Genomic DNA, 20510 nt, shown 5'->3' on the forward strand with positions numbered 1-20510 from the left:
CCATCTTTCCCGTATTCCCTCTTCTATGTTGACCTCACACCCTCACTCTATTTAACCCATTCTCTTCCATTATTCCCCCTTCGCCCTCCCTGCCACTGCATTCTATCTCCCCTCCCTTGAAAGACACCCCCATGGTCTCTTTCTAATTTCCTTATCTCTATGGGGAATTGTCTTAGTTGGGGTTTGCATTGCTGTGACAAAATACCACGACCAAAAAACAAGTTGGGGAGAAGGGGTTTATTTGGCTTACACTTCCAGATCACAGTCCACCATTGGAAGGAGTCAGGACAGGAAGTCAAGCAGGGCTGGAACCCAGAGGCATGATCTCATGCAGAGGCCAGGAAGGGGTGCTACTTACTGGCTTGCTCAGCCTCTTTCTTATAGAACCCAGTACCACTGGCCCAGAGGTGGCACCACCCACCATGGGCTGGGCCCTCCCCCATTGATCACTAACTGAGGAAATGTCTTACAGCTGGATCTTATGGAGGAATTCCCTCAAATGAGGCTCTATCCTCTCTGATTACTCTAGCTTGTGTCAAGTTGACACATAAAACCAGCCAGTGCAGTAATCACCAATCTTACCCATCTGTGTGAACCATGGGAGCTACAATAATGACCAGCCTATGAAGACATGTGCATTGGTACAAGAACAATACGGATGTCACAGGAGTGACTCACCGGTTTGTAGCTGGATTTCAGGCCAGTTCCACAAAATGAAACCCACAAACTGACACTGTTATCATGGCTGAGAGCCTGTGGCTAGACAGGTTATAGGTTCTAGGAGAGAGATGATGACTATTATTCTGATAAATGGACATAGGATTAAACTGACTCCTCATGGCTATCATCATCATCATCATCACCATCATCGTCATTATTGTTATCATTATTTTGTTTTTGTTTTTTTTTTTTTTTTTGGTTTTTCGAGACAGGGTTTCTCTGTGTAGCTTTGCGCCTTTCCTGGGACTCACGTGGTAGCCCAGGCTGGCCTCGAACTCACAGAGATCCGCCTGGCTCTGCCTCCCGAGTGCTGGGATTAAAGGCGTGCGCCACCACCGCCCGGCTATTTTGTTTTTTTAAAAACAGGGTCTCACTATAAAACTCTGGATGCCCTGGAACTCACTATGTAGAGCAAACTGTCCTGGAACTCACTGAGATCAACCTGCCTCTGCCTCCCGAGTGGGGTTAAAGACATGCACCACTGTGCCTGCCTGTAATAACAGTGTTATTGGCATAGGTTGAGTGCATCTCTCAGTTCCCATCACAGAAGCTTCCTTTTGCAGTAAGGGGTGAATATCACAGTGATGTACAACTGGTCAAAGTTCAGCAACTGTGGAGTGCTCAGCCCTAACTGGGACATCTATATCACACCCTCTTTTCCCACACTCGAGGGATCACTATGGAAGAGGGGGAGCAAGAGTGTAAGGGTCAGAGGTTATTTTCTGTCTTTCTAGTCTATTTTATTATTTGTATGCCTGTCTTTCTGGCATGCTTTCAATTAGTTTTGAAGTGAGAGAACTCAACTTTATTCTGATTTTTCATGATTGACTATGTCTACACCCCTTTCAGTGGCTGATTTGACAAAATTTTACCTTTATGCATTGTGTGCCCCCAAATCAATAATTCTTCAAAATTAACTGATTTCAACTTATGCAGAAAATAAAATGTGAAATTATAAGCCAAAGTTACAATAGAAAAGAATAGTTGCCAGGATCAGTGAAGAGTTCTCTTTGCACTTTTTAAAAATATTTATTTTTTTGTGTGTGTATGTATGCGGTATGTTTGCAGGTGTCTATGGAGGACAGGAAAGGGCACTGGGTCCCTTGGAGCTCTCCATACGGTTCTATGCCACTGGATATGAGCACTGGAAACCAGAATCAGGTCCTCTGGAGAAGCAGCAAGTACTCTTAACCCCTGAGTCATCTTGTTACCCTACCCCCCAAAAAGAGTTACACCTTCACGGGATGAAAATGGTTTTGGCAGTGGGTGCTGGTGATGTTATACATATTAGGGATATATTGAACATCATTGAACTATATGTTTAAAATGGTTATGATATTAATTTATATAGACATTGCCAGGATTTATTTTTAATCAAGGGAAATAATGAGATCATAAGATAGAACAGAGGCATCCAAGGTTTTCTGGATATATTAAAATTTCCTCACAATTTAACATTTATTATAGTAATTGAGAAGGAGGAGGTTTCAATGTCAGAAGCTGTGCTTCAAAATTCAAAATGATTCTCAGTTGAGTCTGGCATGCAGTGATTTAAACACAATAGACTGTAATCTTTAAAAATAACGTCTAGGATTTCTAAACACCACACGGAGAGGGAGGCTTATAAAAGTGGAGATATAAACAGAGTAAGCCATATAACCGAACACAGCTTTGTTCCAGCTATCACCCCGGTGAAGAACGACCTTCACAGTTAATTGCATTCCTGCATCTCGGCTGCTCCACTGTACCTCGTGTGTGGCACACTTGACTGACAGCCTTGAGCTTGGCTTCTTTCTATCATCCACTGTGTGTGCTATGTCAAATTTCCTGGCAAAAATGTTATTCCAAGGTAATGTGTGCAATAAAAACATTCTTTTGGTGTCCCAACGGCATTACTTGGGACGGTACTGTCAGAACGATAGCCACATTGATTAATACTCACCTGCCAACGCAAACACATGCATCCTGGGTAAGAGGAGTCATGCACACCATCTTAGCCTGACAAAATGTAAAGATGAGTGTGACTTCTTGGTGACATTCAACACAAAACATCACCAAATTGCTAAAGGAGGATCAAGGTTTAATAATATTCCATTGCCTGCACACACCATATTTTATTTATGAAAGCAAGCTACAATTACTTTTATTATATTAAATCATTGTATATTGTTACTCCCATTATAATTTTCATAATATTTTGTGCAAGTCTGTAATGCACACAGTTTTCAAGTATTTGGGGTTTTTTTATTAAGAAATTTTTTCAAGCACTCGGCAGGCAGAGGCAGGCAGATCTCTGTGAGTTCGAGGCCAGCCTGGGCTACAGAGTGAGTTCCAGGAAAGGCGCAAAGCTACACAGAGAAACCCTGTCTCGAAAAAACCAAAAAAAAAAAAAAAAAAAAAAAAAAAAGAAAAAAAAGAAAAGAAAAAGAAAAAGAAAAGACATTTTTTGAAGTATTTGTTAAGGACCAACTTTGTAAATATTCATTATCTCTAATCTTCCTTACACCTAAAAATGGAATATTATGCTAATTTTAGTGATGAAGAAGCAGCATATACATGCAAGCAGAGTTTCTCCAATGATTCACAGATTACGCCGCAGAACTGGGGTTCTAACCAGATGTGCTGAGCTGTGCAACTGGAGATCTCTCACCCTAGCCCCCGACTGGCAATGCTGCCATCGTGGTACACTGTGCATATGCAATAAGATATTGCTGGGCAGAGATATGTACAGGCCAGCACTGGCAGTGCCACTCACTGGTACATGACACCGGCCAAGCCATATGGTGTCACTCAATTGTCTCCTCTCTAGAAGAGAACCAAGAAAAGCTGGCAACAGCAGTAATAAAGAGGTATCAGTTTAATTACTAGCTCTACCTTCCAGGATGGACACGCTTACTCCTTACCTTTTAACAGAAAGGAGTGGAAACACACAGAGGTTAAGTAATTTGTCCAATTGGACAAAGTCTCGCTGCTTTAAGTGGTGGGGCCAGAATTTGAACCTGAGTCTTTTCATCTGGCTTCAAATCCTTCCTTTTAGCCACTACTCACTGCCTGGTACTTGTGGGAGGTGAGATAGAGCATGGAAATCACATTGCCCATGTCTGACACATAGATAGCCCTCCAAAAAGAGCCACTTGTTCTTCATATTACTAAGAATTACTTGTCATTGGTTCTGAAGGGCCTAGATGGCCCTTCCCCCTGCTTCCACCTGGGAAATAGCCCAGGGACAGAAGGTGCTGATTGTACATCTAGCAGGACATTTCCCTGGCATCTGGGAAGAGCAGAACTATCAAGGACTACTACCAAGGCAGTTTAACAGCGGGCCTAATGTGCACATCATCGCTCAGACTGAATCCAAATGAAATGGAAATTCACCTTGACTTGTCATTTGCAATAGTATAATAATGACTGACTTCTAAAACCCCAATTATCCCCATCTATCTCAAGGCCCAATCACAGTACTAAGAAGGTTCTGAGAATTCACGGAGAATCTTCTGCTTCTCAAGAAAGTTTAGCAGCAAATCAGGAAGAAGGCTGCCCTGCTGGGGTAGCATTTACCATTACTCTTAGACTTCTAGGTGGTTATTCATTTAGATTAAGGTCTCTTGCTGGTACAAATTATTAATGATTGCTAATAAATAATCATGGACTTTTATGTTCATAATTATGCCACTTAACCCTTAGAAAGAAAAGCTGTAGGCAGTAACTTCATATTCTGACCTTAAAGTTTTGTTCAATGCCGTTACGTAATGACAGCTGCTGTCAGCAGCACCTCTGGTCCACTGATAATGGAGACGGCAGGGCCATGCACAGCTCTCAACAGTTACTTATCAGACAACTCATACAGTCACTTACTTGACTGCAGAACAGAAGGATAATATATCAAAAGTACCTAGTCCCAAACTAATCTATAATTTTATCATAACCACAAATGTATTCAGAGATAAATAAAATCACTAAGTATCAGAATTTGGAGTTAATAATTTTATAAATTTTCTAGTTTGGAGAGTTAAAGAAATTTTGTATCTCATTCAAGATCAATTTAAAATTATCTATTGGATTTGAGTGGGTTCTGTTATATATGTAGTAATGAATAATGCAACAGCACTTACTGTCAGGAAATGGGTAATCTAGAGGTAATGATGGGTTATTATTAAAGTTGCTGGGTAAGTCAGCATTTTCCCTTTGCTCCCTAAAACATACAGTGATATCTATGCACTTCCCTTAATAATCCATTTTTACATTTTCCACAAATTAGTTGCATACAGCAGCAAACCTGACTGCATGGCTGCATTTTTTATTGTAATTACACTAACTTAACCAAACACACATAAATTGGCAAAATATGTGAGTGGTAGAACATGTGTGTTTCTATAAAAACTGATTTAATGCTTTGAAACAATTTTCTAAAGTTGCCAAGCCGTTACTGCTATATTAGAATTTGGATGAGACAAATGAAAAAGATTAAGAAGAAAATAATTCAGAATGATCCTGCAAACCAATCATGCTGCAATTTAAAAAGAACAGCCAAAATTGAAAAAAAAAAAACAGTGTACAGATGATAATTACCATACACTGTGACCTGGGCTAAAAAGCCTAGAGCATCCTGGAAGCCATGCTCTTTAGAGGTAGCTAGGAGAGAAGAAGCATGCCATTAGCTAAAGGAGTAGCGTCTGTGGAGCTTGCCTGAAGATCAAGATGGGAAAACAGCTTCAGATGAGGGAAGTAAAATGTTAGTGGACATGAGAAGATACTGAGTTTGCAGAGGCTGTCATGGGACAGATCCTAAAGGCATCCTTTAAAAAATCTCAGACTTTTAAGAGTGGTGAGTGCTAACTAGTTTTTGGTTTCTGTGACAAAATACCCAAGGAAAACAACTTAAAGAAGAAATATTTCTTATGGCTATGGGTCTGTCTCAGTTCATAATTAGCTCATTGCATCCTTTCTGGGCCTGTAGGCTAAGCCAATGGCAGAAGAGCATGGTAGGGCGGAGATGCCCATCTTGGGGCAGCCAGGAAGCAGAGAGAGGGACTAGAAAGAGCCAAGGACAAGATACCCTGTGACCCACCTACCAGCAATCAGGCTTGCCTCATCTCTTATTAATAATGGCATCAGATTATGATACAATAAATGGATTAATTCCTCAGTCAAGTCAGAGTGCTCAGGATCCAGGAACCTCTTAGTGACTGGTTCTACCAGCTGGGGACCAAGTCTTCAACGTTATACCTTTTTGATAGGCACTTCATATCAAAACCTTAACAATAGGAGAACATTGGAGAAAACAGTGATGTAATTAGGTTCTTTTAGGAAGAAATTAGCATGGGCCTTCAATCAATGCAGGCTAAAGGAGGGGTGGAGCCAAAGCTTAGATTTCTGAGTTGATTGACTGGATAGTGTGACCATAAAACCAAACAAGGAAAAATAGAAAAATACTGAGGAGGAGAGAAGATGGTCATTTTACCTAGTTCTCTGCTTTACTTCCAGAACAAAACTAATTCCTAGAAAGTGTAAGTCCAGGTTGGAGAGATGGCTCAGTGGCTAAGAGTATTTGCTGCTTCAACAGAGGACCCGGGTCTGGTTCCCAGCATACACATCAGCTAGCTCACAACTACATGCAACTCCATTTCCAGGGACTCCAATGCTCTCTTCTGCCCACCTTGGACACCAGGCACATATGTGGTGTACATATATGCAGGTACTCACATGTAAACATAAAACAAAAATAAATGCATTGTTTTTAGAAAGAAAGAAAAAGAGTAAGTCATGTAAGTGACAGAGGCAGAAACTGAGGTCAGACCATCATCTTCTCCATCAGCATCAGCATCAGCATCAGTCTATTTCTCTTTGTCCCTACAGAGCAAACACCTACTCATTATTGAATCAGGAGCTTTATTCCCATTAGAGTCTCGCCATCTCCCCAGATATGATTACAAATGTTCTTTAATCCAGATCTTATTTCATACCCTTTCCCATGCTTGCCACACGCCCACAAAAAAACAAAAACAAAATAAACAAAAAACACTTGGCTCAGGCTTGTATTGAACCCTATGGACATAATTTTCACACGGTAAATCTTTTATCAGCTAATGGAAATCTGACCCACAGAAAGATGAATGGAGCAAGCCTTCTGTGAAATAGGTTGAAAATAATTGCATGTCAGGCAGGTTTTGGAGGGAAGCCAGGGAGGTATGCAGTGAAAATATGGAGGAGCTGAAACTCAACTGCTCCAAATTTGAGAGCTCAACTATTGGGGCTGGGAAATGCTTTATCGTCACAAGGCTTCTGATTTATTTCCCCTGACTGCTAATTGCTGCAAAAGATAGCAATGTGGGTTTCTAAAAGGAATTCAGCAACACTTACAGGCTTGAAAAATACCGAAGTACCATAGGTTGGAGTTTAGAGGCTCCAATAGTGATCAGCATAGCACAGCCAGGATAATTAGGAGCTAAATGGGTGGGCACTTTCTGGAAATGTCTTTATTTAAATTCCTAAATGGGGAAAAAAAACCAAAACAAATGAAAACGGAAGCTCTAAGTTCTGAGTAGAGTGAGTGCTCAGATTGGTAAATCTTGCCTGTATTCATTTTCCCCATTATATGTATCTTATTGTTGAATGTATAGAGTTTTGACTGGATGGGACACTGATTTTTATCCACATATTCATTTATCCGAAAAATATTTATTGAATACCCATTGTGCCTGTGAGTGGCTCTGGACAATTTTTCATGTCGTCTAAGGAAATATTTGTGTCCGTTTTGGTTGTCCTAACAGAGAGGCATGAAGAAGAGCTTCTAGGAGCTAGTGCATAGAAGATGAGGATGCTGTTAATGTCCCACGGGGCAGGGGGCCTCGCCTTGCAAAAGACCTCTCCCCAAATGTGAGCTGTGGCGCTGCTGGGAACTCTCTTCCGACAGCAGCAGCACGGCGGGGAAGCATAAGGGCAAACCTTGGTCTCTTGAAACGTCTTTTGGTTATGAAAGAGAAACAGTAGGACAATTACTGGCGAGAAATATGGCACGTCAGACAGTGCGTGATGGAGCCCTGTGAAGGAGAGTAAACAGGAACTGGTCACACCTGCCACTGCGGAGAGAGAGGTCACGGAAGGGCCACGCAGAAGCAGAGTTTAGAGTAGAAACTCCCAGAGAAGCAAATCAGGGTTTCTGTAATGGGCATAGCGACTGATACCAACTTCTCTTTTCTTTCTTTCTTTTTCTTTTTCTTCCTTCCTTCCCTTTCCTTCTTCCCTCCTTCCTCCCTTTTTGCCTATAATGCCTAAAGTCACTCTAAAAATTATTTGCATAAACTGTGAGAAAATCATCTGAGGATCATTTCTTATTCCCTCATTTTTAAAGTTATCATTTTTGTTAAATTAGTTTTTGGCCTTTTCATACATGTGTCCAGTGCATTCTGGTTATTCTCACCCCCTTCCTTTCCCATCTCCTCCCCACCTCTGTTTACTCTCGATTCCACACAAGTCCTAGTTTTGCACTCTTGTCCCTTTGTTTCTTTTTGTCAACCACTGAGTTTAACCAGGACCATCTGTCTTACGATGTGTTTGGAACTGCCCACTGGAGCCTCGTGGGCTCACCCATGGTACCAACTGAAGACACTGACTGCCCTTCCCCAAGGTCCACTGGTATCTAAAAGTTGAGCTCAGAAAGGCAGATCTCTGTGAGTCCCTCCCCAGGCCATGTTTGACAGATGACAGGTCCTTTCCTGTACAGGCCCAGTGCAGGCAACCACAGCTGCTGTGTTTTTATGATTGCAATGTCAGTGTCATGCCGAAGAGTCAGCATTTTGAGACCCTACTCTTCCCTTTTTATTGTCAAAGCATTAGACATAGAGGTATGTCATTTTCCTCTTTCCATTCTCTCTCTCTCTCTCTCTCTCTCTCTCTCTCTCTCTCTCTCTCTCTCTCTCTCTTCCCATTTCTTTGTGTTGTGCTGGGGATTGAACTCAGGGCTACACATACCTTACCCAAACATTTTATCACTGAACTAGATCCCAGGCCTTTCATTATCCATTGAATTATCATTTGAATAGATTTTTAGATAAATAAAAAACAGAATTTGTTTTCCTTTCAACTAACTGAAATTGATTTTTTTTAAAGTTCCATTTAATCATTCATTGTAGGCTATGGATTCTAAGCATCACCTGCAAGCATCAATCCATGCATCAGTGTATATGTATATAGTGCACATGTACATAAATGTGTACATATCATAGCTTGTATTCTCTAACATCATCTAATATGAGGTCTTTAGATGTCATAAAATTTGAGTACAATCTAAAACTACAGAAAAGTCAAACTACAGTTTGAATATTTTAAAACAAATTCTTATTGTTTTTAATTTAAACATTAGAACATACAGCAAAAGCTGTAAGGACTTGAACTTTTGTGATTAGGTTTTCCTCATTCAAAAAATTCTATTAATAAAGTTTTAATGGAAGTTTATGTAGTGATGTGTAATTTATATTTTGTGTAGTAAAAAGCAAATGTGGACTGTGCGTACAGCTCAGAGTGGAGCATTTGCCTTATATACTTTGGCCCTAGGTTCAATCCCCAGACCATATAAAATAAAATGTGTAAAAGTTATTTCTTGTAACTACAATGTGGTAAAACTTCACTTTTTCAGAGAATATTAATTTTTCCCCAAATATTCCTTCATCAAATGAAATCTAAATTTACATCCTTATTTGATGTGTATATGAAGAAATATTAAAAACTGAAAGGCTAAAGCATAATGTGAACTTATACTTTTAGAAATATTAAATTTTGAATGTTTGATTTGTTTAATTTTTTTTGAGCCGAAGACTGAACCCAGGGCCTTGCACTTGCCCCTGTTTGGAACTGATTGCCAACTGCGATAGGAAACAGAAAATCAACAAGGAATCTTTGGGAAGGAGCACCGTGAGTAGACATTCTGGCCGTTTCCCCTAAGCATCCTTATCCAACCATGTACTGTAGGGTTAGTGCTGATCAGCAGCTAAGACGAGCTCTGATAATTCATGTTACATTTTTAAAGCAGCCTATGCTAGTTATTCTAGGAAGTGCTGATGCTAGCCACTGTGCTCACAGATCTTCCAAATTTATATGTAGGTAAAACATTTTTTTGAAGTGTAAAATGATACAGTCCTTTGCTGTGGGATGGTCTGTATGTCAAATGTGTTGCTGATTGGTCAGTGAATAAATCACTGATTGGTCAGTGGCCAGGCAGGAAGTATAGGCGGGACTAACAGAGAGGAGAATAGGAGGACAGGAAGCTGGGTCAGGGAGACCCTGCCAGCCGCCATCAGGACAAGGAAGATGTAAAGTACCGGTAAGCCACAAGCCACGTGGCAAGGTATAGATTAATAGAAATGGATTAATTTAAGCTGTAAGAACAGTTAGCAAGAAGCCTGCCACGGCCATACAGTTTGTAACCAATATAAGTCTCTGTGTTTACTTGATCGGGTTTGAGCGGCTTGGGACTGGTGGGTGAGAGAGATTTGTCCTGACTATGGGCCAGGCAGGAAAACTCAAGCTACAGTCCTTGAAAATGCTTGCTCATGGTTTGCTTAAAGACAGCAGCAAATGTCCTTGTAAAACAGAGCATCTAAGGGCTTTTGAACATTTTCAAAACATTGTCAAGATTGGTCAATCCCTTAAGAAGAAAACAGAAAACAGGTATGGCTACCAAAGCCTAGGGTACGAAGAGTGAAGAACCCAGTTTGTGTGTTTAAACACATACACAGACACACAGACACACACACAGACAGACACACACACATAGACACACAGACACACACACAGACAGACACTCACACACACGCAGACACACACACACATACACAGTGATCTTGGAACACAGGACACTCAGGAGAACTGATGTCACCACTCACTAGGTGTGTGACCACAGGGAAGGCACTTCCACCTCTACGAACCTTGGCTTCATCATCTGTGAAGATACGACATTAACTTCTTTGCAAAGTTTTAAAAACTATGAAATGCCATGATGCATGTAAGTGACAAACACAGATGTTCAGGTCTGGGTATCTTTCATTTATCAGCTCTCAAGGAAGAAAGTCAGCATTGTATTATCACCTAGTTTCAAATCACAGGATATGTTTAATCACTCTGGAATGCCCCACCCCTAAAAATCCTAAATGGCTTCTTATTTCGATGTTCTGTTCTGCACTCAATACCACCTACACTTTAGGTGCAATTAAACTTTTTTCTTATCACAGCTTCTTTATTGCTTTATGTGCACCTCTGATGTCATGGAGACTTAGTATGAGGTGAAGATTATGATACCAATACATCTTATTCTCTTCTTCGATTCTTTTCTTGATTTCTATAGCTTTTCCTTGCTACAGAAAACCAAAAGAATGTAGTTGCCAAAACTATCAAATACTAGGAAAATTGGAATTATAGGAATATACCAACCATGAGAATCAATACAGCTGCAGTTAACCATTGAATATTTTTAAATCATTAAATGGGCAACGATTCAGCTGAGTGTGCACCAAATATGAGGCATCCCTGAAATACTGAAACAGGTCTAAGTCTCTACTCCCAGGAGGAATTATATCTAAATAGGAAAAAGAAAGGGGGTTGATACAATTATGTAAATTCAGACGTTCGGAGATGAAAGCCACTAAAGGATCAGAACAACCCCCCACACACACCGTCACACACACGCACACACACACACTCACACATGTGATTTGCTGTATTGATTATTCTGAGCTGAAGGTGCCTGGGAAGGGCAGATGTAGGAAGGGCTCCATCTCTCCCTTCCTTTATTCTAAAAGTAAAGCATAAATTCCCACGAGGAGAGGACCTGGCTGGATCAGGAAGAGTAGAGCTCCTTGACACTAGAGATGGACCGCTGACATCCAGATGAATCTGCACAGCAGCCCTTCTTGAAAAACCTACAGTCCCCCTTAGTACCCTACTTGCTTCCTCAATTTCGAGCCGGTGGCCCCGCCCCCAATCCTGCTTTTCTACAGTACAGAACTCCAGGTCCATCTGTTTCTTTGGGGTTTTTACTTTTTTCTATAAAGTACTTTGTGTCACATAAAACAAATAGATTTCAAATAATTTTCTGTAGCTTTTCTCCCAGTCAGTCTGCCTTTTGTTGATTCATTTCGAATTTCCCATACACAGAATTTGAGAGGGTAGAAGTAAAGCTCTTCCTTTCTCTGCTGCTTCAGGCAGGGACCTCCAGGGAAGGATTGTGAAGGGTGGAGAGACCTCACTGAGGAGGATCCAGACCTCCACGAATTTGAGGAAGGAAACTTTTAGCTTGAGCAAAGGACTAATTTCTAGCCAGGAAGCAGGTATATATTTAACTCTACATTTCTGATTGCTGAGCATAGTAAATTGCTTGCACGTGGGTAGGAGAAGACGCATCCTAATTCTTCAAGGGACTCACTGTTTTTCCCTGAGTAGAATCAGGCCAGAGCTGAGAGGTAAACAATGTCTCCAATCAACCATTTTACAACCAACACAGAAGCAGAAATCAGGGACAGCTCTTTTTCTGCATTGACATTGGAGACCTAACATCAAGAAGCATTCAGGAAAAATGATTTCTTCCGCTTAGACACTTAGACACTTAGACCAGCAGTGAGATGATGTGGCCTTTCAGGTTCCTTGAGTCACAGGGGAGGCCAGACAGTCCAAGACATTATTTGCCAGAGCCTCAGTGCAGATATCCCAGAACTGCTCTTCCTGATTCACTAATCGAGAGAGAAATTGCTCCAGATACCCTTGGACAAAGGCTTTTAATCACAACATTGTATTTTCCTGCTGTACTTAAATTTACAGCTCAGGATTCAGGCTGACTTTGTAGAATTCTGTTACAGTTTCACCCACCCATACACAGAACTGCTAATTTCTGAACTATAGCTCCATATTTTTGTTTGATTGCTTGTTTTATTTTGCTTTGGGACAAGTCTCTCTCTGTAGCCCCGGATGCCCTAGAACAGCTATATAGAGCAGCCTGGCATTGAACTCACAGAGACTTGCCTATCTCTGCCTCCTGTGTGCTGGGATTAAAGGTGTACCACCACGTTCAGCTAACTACATACTTTTAATTTGTAACTGTGTTGTCTTCTCCACCTTTGCTACCGAACAGGGCCTTTCAGATGTATGATGCATTTTATGGAGAGGAAAATAAAAGATAACAGGCATGAAAAGTAAAGAGGAGCCTTAAGGTGCTCAATAAAGCAGAAAATAGAGACCATTAAGCTCCTGTTATTATCGGGAAAACTTGCTTGGCCTAAAACTTTGCAATTGTAGTCCCTGAAAAACGGCAACAATAAAAATTATTTTTAAAACAGCAGCACTGGCTAGGACAAAAAGAAAAAAATGTGTGTTTCCAAGCAAAAACTGGCCAGTCAAGCTAGGTCACAAAGACTGTTACCACATTATAAAAAGCATGCAGTAAACACCAAATGGCTTTAACTTGGTATCAGTAAAATATTTGGCAAGATACTTAACTGGATGTATTCTGTTTTGTGTTGTTGAAAGCACCTATGTTCAACCCCAAGTTTTACCATTTACGTTTTTCCACTACAAAGCCAGAACTGCAAAGATTTGGGATTGTGTGGTGGTGTGTGGAAGTCCCTTGCTGGCATCACCCTGGGGGGTCACGGCTCTCCCTCTCCATCTCCTCCATTTCACTTCCCTCTTCCTCTGCAGGATCCTGCACAGAAGGAAGATTACATCCGGAAGGTAGATCACCACCCCAAATTCATGCCTGCCCTTCTCCAGCTACCTGGTGCAAGGGTACAATGTTTCTGGCATGCCATGCCTACATATCTAAAAGTTATAAACAGAGCTGGCCAACTGTCAAATTAAAAGTGATGTATCTCTCTTTTTTTTTTCTTTTTTTTTTGACAAAGATACCTTCATAACAATCAGAAATCCAAGTTCAAGCTTAGATTTCTCAGATCTGTTAAGAGTGTCACACCAAAATTTGGCTTAGTGCTGGGGCGAACTCATCCCCCCTAGCCTTATGGCTTGTAAACTTAATCTTTCACTAGTAGGTCTCCCATCTACCAAGGGCATCCTATGTGTGATATAAACACTCCAGTTTCATCAGTTCAAGAAATTTCCTATCATCAGCTACCTCTCAGGCCTAAATGTACACACAACCAAAGTCCACCCATAGGAAAACGAGATAGGAAGAGACCAAAGCAAGCCTACAGCCAACATTGAGGCCTGTGCAACAGAAAATTCCAAAGTTCCAAATACAGTCTCCATGGGAGAATGAGGCAACCCAACCGTCAGTAACCTTGCTTCCAAGGACTCTCCACCTACTCTGTCAGGAGTGGGCAGTCAGGGACACTCCAGGCTTCATCTGAAGCCAACTCTTGCCTGGTTTTAACCAAGTGTACACACAAGTTCAGCATTAGTAAGACAATCTCACTTTCCCCAGGAAACCAACGCCTACGAAAGTACTGATGTTAATATGATGGTGCCAGTTCAGAGACATAGTTCTATAAACGAACATAAAAAAAATCTTCTGTATTAGCAGAGGCAAAGATTGTTGCAGAATATTTGTTTACACTGTGAAGATGTGTCTTTGCCAAAGCTCCTTCTGACTGGTTTAATAAAGAGCTAAATAGCCAATAGCTAGGCAGGAAGAGAATAGGCAGGACTTACAGGCAGAGAGAGGAAGTCAGAGGGATGAATCTGGGTGTGTGGGAGACACCAATGGGACGCCCAACAGGTCAGACATATGGGACAGAGGAAAGGTAACTGAGCCACATGATAACGTAGAGTAATTAAAACCGGCTAATTAAGAGCTAGTTAGAAAAAAGCCTAAGCTAAGGCCAAGCTTTCAGAATTAATAATATGTCCCTGTGTCATTATTTGTGGGCTTCTGGTCCTGATTAGAAAGTACTGCTACAAAAGATGGACATAAATCGAGTGTTTTTCTCTTACTGGTCTTCTCCCCAGCTCTGTTACTACTTTAAGATCCATTTATTTTCATGCCTGGCATCCCCTTCCCCCGACTGTCTCTCCTTCCTTCCTTTCATTCAACCTCACCACTTGATTCTGCATTTTATGCACTGGTAAAATTCTGATTTCTATGGATAAGAAAAACCACACAACTACAAACGAGACCTTCCATCTTTAGGAAAGTTACAAAAAAAAAAAAAAAAAAAAAAGCCACCCCTGGTCAACACAGGAGGAGTGATTTCGCCCACCTCAATGTGGATGTGTGGGAGTTACTGCTTTCTGTGGCTCACGATTGGAAACAAATTTTCTAAAAACTGCAGGACACCTTGACTCTCTACTGAAAAAGGAGGGACTGTAATATGCTTCAGTTTGGCTTTTGTGCATGAATGAGACAGAAACTACTGAAAGCAGACTTTCTTCTAAACGTTTGCCCTTCAAACAATTACACACCTCTTTCTTCAGGTGTCAAGTTCCTAGTTCTATAGTTCTCTCTTTAGCAAATGGTGTTTGGAGACAGGAGAAGGATCAGACAGGAATGGGAAAGGCTCCAGCTTAGAAATGCAGAGAAGCTTAGCCTTTCCTTTTATGGCATCCTTCATTAGGCCTGGAGCAGAACAATCACCAAGGCTTTCAGTGAGAACAGCTCCCATTCATTCATAGATTATTCTTTAAAAACACAATACATTAAATGGACTCATAATGTGGCCAAGTTCGACTTTTCAGTCGAGTCTTGTGTCCTCGTATTTTGCAATCTGTCTGAAGTGTGTGCCTTAGGGAAGTTTGTTTTTTAACACTAGAGTACCGAACTTTAGGATTTTATAAGAAAACCTATCAGTTCTTTCTTAACAGTAATAAAACTTTCTTTTCTGAAGAAGGAATGAAATGTAATAAAAGAAGGAAGGGAATAAGATGCCATCGACCTGCTAAGAGTGAAAGTTTTGACTCCTGTTATCAAAGACAATGGCATTTTATCTACTTGCTCCCATTCTCAGGGACTACTTCATCAGCCAAAGTATTTACCAACCAAAAACCTAAGCAGACAGTGAAAGCAAACTGTCCCAATGTTGGTCAGTTCTAGCTTCTCTGAGAATGTATTACAGACTGTGTAGCATAAGTGACAAGCTTTTGTTCCTCATCATCCTACCGGGGCTGTGAAGTCCAAGGTCAAGTTCCTAGCAGACCCAATTTCTGAGGAGGGCCTGCCTTCTGATTGACAGGTGTCTCCACCAATGGCAGCAGGGAGAAAAGCAAATTCTTGAGTATCTTTCAGAATCATCAATTCCATTTATTAGGGTTCTTGTCCAGGATATAATTACCGCCCAAAGGTCTCATTTCCAAATATCACTTTTCAGGTTATTAGTGTGTAGATTTGGATTCGTCTGTAAAAATGTATTGTCTGGGGGGCAGAAATTGCATCAGCAACATCAATCGCTATGATTTCAGACAAGACCGCTGAGTCTCAGTCACTAACATTTTCATGAAAAGCTTAAGGAGTGCAGAATATCTCGAGTACACATACATATCTGTGTGTTCTATACAGATGCAGACATATGCAACCAAGTCATGCGTAATTCAGATGGGGTTACACAGGTAATAATATATGAAACCCTAAAGTTTTACAACTCAGCCCTTACATTTCCCCTGTTTGTTTCATCTCTAGGGTCCTCAGTAGAATGGGAATAAGGAGCTGAGCTCACTTGAAAGGTTCTGTGATGTATGTTTGTAATGAACGGGAGAAGAGTGAGCTAAGATGTGGTCACAGTACTCTACACGGCAGTGAGGAGTGAGACAGCCCTCCACTAAAATGTAGTCATTATGTATGCAGTTCTGTACATTCATGTGCTCTGCTTTAATGAACAATCATATTTATTGCTGGAGGTATGGACCCTCCCGTATAAACACACACACACACACACACACACACACACACACACACACACACACACACACAGAGTTTTATTCAGGCTTTGATGTCTGCTCACATCCTTTCCCTGCCTGGGCCAGATCATCCAAATCATTTGTTCTAATGAATAGTTCAATAATATTGAACAGCTATTTATGCTGGGCCTGACTCTATATGCAGAAATGGGATATTTAACAAAGGAGGGAGAGGGAGAGGGAGAGGGAGTATGGGTAGGGTGAGAGATTGGAGGGGGAATAAGAGTCAATATAAGCAATAAGGAAGAACAATATGTTTCAGATGAGGTATAGTGAAGAAGTTAAAACACCCGTGTTTCCCATCTGTACTTTCTCCCTATCTCCAGCTTATCACATCTTAGAGACCTAATGACTTCCTCCACCCAGTGATTGTTCGGAACCCTTGATCCAGCCCCTGCTTCCACCAAGCCGCTCTTTTCCATCCGTTTGCTTACCTGTCTTATCTTTCCCAAGCAGGCTACAAGGCTTTGTGGAAATGTGTGGGGTTTTTTTTGTTTTGTTTTGTTTTGTTTATGACATTATCCTTGTGATTTGGCTCAACACTGACTAAGACAAGACCTGACATATAACATATACAACCAATACCAATTCACTGAATATTCTGCTGCAGGAGTCAAAAAACCCAGCGCTGGGTGGCATCCAGCTCTCCCGGCACAGTGGAGAGTGTATCAGGAGTAACGGCTGGCAAGACAGCCTTCTGTGCGTCCATTAGAATATCCTCTTTAGAGATGCTTTCTGCTGCACTGATCCAGTAGCTCTGATGCAGAGCAACATTTTTTAAAAAAATTATTATTGCAACTTAAAATTCAGTCTGCTAAAAGGCTATAAAATATTTTTAAAATAAAAAACAACAACAGGAAGACTGTCTAGTGTTCATTAAAAGATGAACTCACAGACACCAAAGAAAGATCTGTTTTTCAGAACCAATGAGCTGGCTTCTGGAGAGAACTAGAACAGGGAATTACTCAAATAACAACGCGGCACTAAAAACAACTGGCTGAATGAAATGAGAGCTGTAGAAGTACTGGAAATTCCAGTCTTCGAAAGCATTCTGACCTCAAAATGGTGTCGGACCATCTTTCTAGGGCTCTATTTAGTGCAAGTCCTCTTTTTTTAATGCCTCCTGGGGGCTATCGGTTCCAACAAAGATGGAGGCAAAACCTTTGCCATTTCAATAAGGAAGAGATGTAGGAGTCACATGACCACAGTCCATTGTGGGCATTGAACAAACCAGACCGAAAACCCACAGAGCTACCTGCCTTGAACATAGTAGAGGAGATGCCTCCCATTGCTGCTGAAGCATCTGCTGTAAATGACTCCTGAAAGTCCCCTTTGGCATTAGAATTCAGGTTTTGCTGTATTACAGCTAAACATGTTTCTTCTCAGGAGTCCAGCTAAGTTACAGCTCTGATGTGACCTTCTACACTCCCTGGTGATCCCCCCTCCACCCCCTGAGTATTTCTAGGAACAAGGGTGAACTTCGAATTTTCTTTCCACTTTCAAAGACAAAACCCAGCAGAACATAGAAAACTCACAAACCAAGCAAGGTGGGCAATCAGTCTGCGGACTTTTACAAGGCAACTAACAAACACCCACTGTGTTTTGTGGCTGCTGGCCTATTTTGTAGACTATAGATAGGAAGAAAAGAGAAAAACTTAGTAAGTTCCAAAATTATTTCTAATTTATTTTGCTGATGAAAAGTCTGAAGAAGAAAGATGATGAATTAGTGAAACTTATGGAAGAAACATTGTTGGGAATAATGTGGTGGACTTCTGAATTCCTGTATGTTGTGTCTTTATCAAGGAAGAAAAAGAAGTTGAAAACGTGAGGCATATAAGTTTGGATGGACATCCATCTTGGCCTGTTAGTATGGTACCCATTATTCCTACAATTGAAAATAACTGCTATTATTATTTATAGAGCATACAGTATCTGTCAACCAAGGTATTAGAGGTTTGTGTCATTGTTTAATTTAATCTTCAACACTATACGGTAGCTATCACTAACCTCACATTCAAAAGTAGTAAAATTGGAGCTCAGAAATTTTAAGACATTTTCTTCAAAATCTTGTATGTAGTAAATTGAAAAGTCCTAACTGGAAACCAAGTGTGCATGACTAAAATTTGTATTCTTTCCAACATTGCCTTGAAGGATCAAATACTATTCCTCCCTCATTAAAAATAACTTCTTTAAGGATAACGACTGACGCTGCAATTTAGTGTTGAGCCATACAGAATTTTTAAAGAGGATTACGCCCTAGTTAGAGTTTTTAAACATTTCATTTAAATGCATTTGAGTTGATTAATTTGCATAACCGAGTCTAAGCTTGTTTCTGAGGAAAGCATTCTGCTAACAAGTGTGTCCCATTGGTCTTTTAACGCCGCTGCAGTTTTAAAGTCTAAAATGACAGGTCACAGTGGGATGAGGGGAGGTCATGCCCGCATTGTGCGCAAAACAGGAGAGACAGGATCTGGAGGCTCACGTGACAGGTGCAGCTGCGGACATAACACTCTGCCTGCTTTCACACCGAACCAAGTCTCACCCGAGCAAGTGGGCTTTAGGAGGAAGGGTAGTCGGAAGGAGATAGAAATCCAGGGCCAGAGATGGAAGATGTGTTGTAATAACTGTGCCAAATTATCTTACCACGGTCACAAAATAAAATGCTTATTTCCTCAGTGGTCACTCGGCATAGTGTGCAGAACAGCTCTGCCCTGTCTGGATGCTATTCAGTCTTCTCCAAGGGCATGCTCACTGCAGTGATTTTCAGGAATTCTTTCAGAGCATCCCACTGACTAGAACATTGCTTATTTCTCACAGACATGATTATAGCTTCACATCCCTGTTTAAGGTAACTCCAATCATGGTTTAGCACAGTTTCCTAGTTAGAGCTCATAGTGTGACATCTCCGAGCCACCTACTGGGATAAACTGCCTTTTGGAGGTTTTAAATCACATGTGTACCAGTCCCTCCCCCTTTTTAAGATGGATGAGGGAAGGAAGAGGAACAAGGAAGGTAGAGGGGAAAAAAATAATACCCTCACCGGAGAAAATTGAACGGCATTAAGAAAAATTCAGAGGCGACTCTAACCATTGATTCATATCATAAAAATTTTCTCTATATCTCACGAGTCCCTTTCAATTGCGTTTTCTTGTTTTGTAAGAAGGGAAAGTTGGATTTTATTTCCTCCTCTGCCTCAAGTGTTCTACAAATGGGAGCCAGCCAAACAGAACTGGAGGGGAGGCACCTGCGGCAGCCGCTTTTTCTTTGGTTACCTTGGAGTTTCTGGTTGTATTCGGTCCTGTCAGACTGGCTCCTCCTCAAGGTGCCAGAGTGGTCCCCAGAAACACTGCTGTCCACCACAGTGTCTGTCTTCCTCCTCTCCAGCATATACAGCCTGGGTCTCAAGAAGGTCAGATTCTTTCTCTTGCCTCCCAGGTTCCCCTTCCCAGTGGCTTCTCTGGGCTCCATCTGAGGCAATAAGACAAACTTCTGAGGTTTGCAGGCAATGGCTGGTTGCTTAAGGGCCTCCGGGCGAATCTTGGCATTTAACTGCCCCTCTTCTAACTATAAGGCTTCGCTGCAGGGTTACCTGTCTGTGACTGCTACCTGGAGTCCCCGAGCTCCACCCCTATGAGGTCATTCTTTTTTATACCTATCATCCAACAGGGGAAGTTGCCACCTGTTACCCGAGAGACCTGCTGCACTGAGTTAGGCAAAGCAGGGACTCCACTGTCACATGCTGCCCAAGCAAACAAAAATCGCATTGTGTGGGGCAAGGGCTGGGGGTGGGGAAAGGGAAAGGGAGCAAGGTGAGGCAGGGAGGAGGGAAGGGAAGGACATGTTAGCAGAACCCGCAGCCTGTGGCTTGAATGTGTGCCCATGGGTGTGTGCAGGTGCACTCA

The 20510-nt window shown here is 41.4% G+C and overlaps 1 protein-coding gene across 1 annotated transcript in view; it reads right to left on the reverse strand.

Annotated features, from left to right (window-relative positions):
- Positions 1-20076, reverse strand: part of Arhgef38 (Rho guanine nucleotide exchange factor 38) — a 122420-nt gene extending 102344 nt beyond the window's left edge. The window contains exon 1 of the mRNA XM_052730848.1: positions 19881-20076. Coding sequence (XP_052586808.1) covers positions 19881-20076 — 196 coding nt within the window. The remainder of the gene's footprint in view (positions 1-19880) is intronic.
- Positions 20077-20510: the final 434 nt, after the last annotated feature.

This window comes from Peromyscus californicus, unplaced genomic scaffold (assembly GCF_007827085.1).
Source record: "Peromyscus californicus insignis strain IS unplaced genomic scaffold, ASM782708v3 Scaffold_9__1_contigs__length_137607984, whole genome shotgun sequence".
Taxonomy (NCBI): domain Eukaryota; kingdom Metazoa; phylum Chordata; class Mammalia; order Rodentia; family Cricetidae; genus Peromyscus; species Peromyscus californicus.